The 3496-nt window shown below is 38.8% G+C and overlaps 1 protein-coding gene across 1 annotated transcript in view; it reads right to left on the bottom strand.

Annotated features, from left to right (window-relative positions):
* LOC104953644 (zinc finger CCHC domain-containing protein 4-like) overlaps nt 1-2818 on the bottom strand; it is a 12305-nt gene extending 9487 nt beyond the window's left edge. Inside the window, exons 1-2 of the mRNA XM_010780615.1 lie at nt 2633-2818; nt 1474-1675 (exon numbers count right to left, since the gene is read on the bottom strand). Coding sequence (XP_010778917.1) covers nt 1474-1675; nt 2633-2720 — 290 coding nt within the window. The 5' untranslated portion in view covers nt 2721-2818. The remainder of the gene's footprint in view (nt 1-1473; nt 1676-2632) is intronic.
* Between the last annotated feature and the right edge of the window lie 678 nt (nt 2819-3496).

The raw sequence follows: 3496 nt of genomic DNA, 5'->3' as shown, positions 1-3496 counted from the left end.
TACACTAACCTTAACCCTTTTACTTAAGTACAAGACCTAAGTACTTCTTCCACCTCTGACAATAAAGCCTTTGAATATTTGAATTGACCACAGTTTTACCTGAGAGCTGATGCTGAGCGCAACCTGAGACTAAAGGCAAGCAGACATTTACCAGAACATTAAACATCCTATTAACCTCAGTTGAAGCTCCACACGGATGATGATGATGATGATGATGATGATGATGATGATGCTGCTGGCCATCCCACCGGTTCAGGCTATGAATTCACACTGTTATGTGATCAATGTCTTTTTGTACTAATTCCTTAAGGGAGCCTTCTGCGTGCAACACCTCCCATTAAACACATGGGGGCAGCAGCACTCCACTGACAGGAGGGAGCTACACGGCACACACACACTGGGTTGAGCTCTTAAGGCGCGGACACACCAAGCCCATTTTGGCCGTTTTCGTTAGTCGGACGACGAAGCGTGCCCTGTCGCCCAAACTCAGTTTGGTGTGTCCCGCACCGTCGGCCGTGACACGCCTTATTTGGCCTTTCATGGCCGACGCATGGCCGATTCAACATGTTGAATCGGCCATGCGTCGGGCCGGGCAGTCGGGCCAAATAAATCACTCTGATTGGCTGTTCAGCTAGCGAATCAGTGCATGAGAAGCTCCCTCACTTCCGTTTCGCTTCTCATGCACTGATTCGCTAGCTGAACAGCCAATCAGAGTGATTTATTTGGCCCGACTGCCCGGCCCGACGCATGGCCGATTCAACATGTTGAATCGGCCATGCGTCGGCCATGAAAGGCCAAATAAGGTGTGTCACGGCCGACTGTGCGGGACACACCAAACTGAGTTTGGGCGACAGGGCACGCTTCGTCGTCCGACTAACACCGACGGCCGATTTCGGCCTGGTGTGTCAGGGCCTTAACTTTGACCCGCTTGAATGAATACACACAAAGTATGAACAAAGAGTTATCTCTGGGGCTGCTTCGCGCCAGATGTAGCCCCCCGGGACCCGAAAGTGGCGTAGCCTAAGTAGCCTACTTCAACAACATCAATGCATACGAATGTGCTCGAAATAGGCTGTATTGAACAAATAAACTAACTGTATCACTATAACATGATGGTGATAAAGAATGCACCTAACGTACCGCTGTTCATTAAAGTAATACAAAAACGGCACATTAAACAAACCATCATGCTCTTACTTTGAAACATTGAAATTCAATATAAATGTAGGAACAGTGAGAAGATAATATATACAGATGGAAGAAGTATGGTTTTTGAAGGGTAAAGTGATGGAGTCCAGTTAGCAGCAACATAAGAAACTATGGAGCTGCAAGTTCTCTGCGAGCCAGAGGTGAACTATTAAACAGATACACATTCTTCCAGTAAAAGCTAATATGAGACGATCTGTGACCAAGGTCCAGAGAAAGCCTCGCAGGACTGTGATCTGGTACACATTTTGTAAATTGACTTCTGACCTTTTGACGCGCTCTTGCTGGGTTAAGGGAGGTCTCTTTGACTGGTTCTCTGCCTCTCTGGCCAGAAGCCTGGCCTCGGACACCTTGTCATCCTCCCACTGGAAGAAGTGGCAGTCTTTCCTGTCTCTGCAGGCAGAGCAGGCATAGAACCTCCTGCCTTTCTCCCCTCCTTTGCTCACTTTCTCAAATAGCAAGGTTGGACCTGGAAAAACACAAGTGACATAGGGTGATTTTGGTAGGTGTGCCACCATGTACTTCTTGAAAGATAAAAAAAACTCAGTGATAAAAAAATAGTTAATTTTAATGTAATATCATCAATTCTTAAACACACATTAACAGCAAAGTGAGTAGACATTAACGTTAAAGAGATGGGTTTGTTTACCTGCAATATGGCTTAATACAACATAATAGCCTACACGTGCTATTTATAGTCAATCTCTGTGAAATATATATATGATTACCAGTAGTGCAAAGTAACCAAGTACATTTACTCAAGTACGGTACTCAAGTACAATTTGAAGTACTTGTTCTTTACTTAAGTATTTCAATTTTGCAACTTTATACTTCTAATCCACTACAATTCAAAAAGGGAAATAATGTACCTTTTAATTTTTACAAACATAAATTATAAAGAACTTTTAAAATATAATTAAATTAAACCAAAACATTGAATGAAAAGAGAGAACATGAATTGGGAACAATGTTGTAAATTGGAAGTAATTTTCTGCAAAAAAAAAAAAAAACCTATGTGAAGATCTTTTGCTTTTGCCTTTAGACATAGCCTACATTTCTTAAATATATATGAGCATACTTAAATGCGTTTACTTAAGTAGATAGTACCATTCTCAATACAGCACTGTTACTTTTAATGGAGTAATTTTACATGGTAGTATTAGTACTTTGACTTAAGTAAAGGATACTTTATCCACCACTGCTGATTACAACTTAGGTCTATGTGATATTTTACTGCGCCACTAGCTACATTTTGTTATTTTCACACGCCATTTTTTAAAGTTTCGTTTAAATAATGAAAGTGTGTGCATTTATAACAAAGCAGAGCAACTTTAAGTTTTGTTATTAGCATGTTGGATGTGTACAGCTTGGTGCTTCAGTGCATTTAAATAGCTTTATATTTAAACAGTCCATGATTTAAACTCACCATGCGGACAACATGGCGCTGTTTTCCCGCCGTCAGAAAGAATCACTTCTATTCCGAAACTGTCGTCGTTAGCGTCGGGAACATCCATGTCGTTCGTTATGTTATAACTCTGATTCACTTTACACTTTAATTTTCAACACGAGTGCAAGGCTGAGAAGTGAGAGCCATGCTGTTTGGAGTCGCGCAGTTATGACGTCATGTCCATGGTGTCGCAGTGAGAAAAATAAAAAATATAGATGGGCTCCAAACGTTCTAAATACATCCATGCTCAAGTAACGCGATTAAAAACCGTATGAATAAAAAGGCTATCAAAACTAATTCTGTATTTAACAAATATTTAATCTGAAAAATTAAACTGTATTTTTATTTATTTATTTAATGTCATTTTTTTCATGACTTATATAACAAAATACAATGATGTTCTGGAATAAAAAATATATATATTTAATTCAACTGTATTTAATAGGCCCTATCATTATAGGTATTTACTTATTTACATTCATTTTAATTGGTACTGAATGAAAAAAAACATGGTTATTACCAAAGTATAAATTATGTATTACCAATAATATAAAATAAATGCACAAAAAAATGTCTAGATCTTAATTTTAAAAATGTAATATTTGAAATGATGAACCAGCCTCTTCTACACAGTTTTATTCACTGACTCAATTGTATGATTATTTTTGAGCGAAACTAATTACAATTCTGCATTATTTATGGTAAAACTAAATGTACTTGAAAACAAACTAATCTGATAAGAGGATTACATCTGAGAGATGAGCAGAATAGCTCAAGAGATGAGAGGTGAACAGCAGCAAAAACCACATAACTGCAATGTTTTTATATTGCATTGTTTGTTGG

Source organism: Notothenia coriiceps, unplaced genomic scaffold (assembly GCF_000735185.1).
Source record: "Notothenia coriiceps isolate Sejong01 unplaced genomic scaffold, NC01 NC01_scaffold00022040, whole genome shotgun sequence".
NCBI lineage: Eukaryota > Metazoa > Chordata > Actinopteri > Perciformes > Nototheniidae > Notothenia > Notothenia coriiceps.
This window is presented reverse-complemented; position numbering and strand designations above follow the sequence as displayed.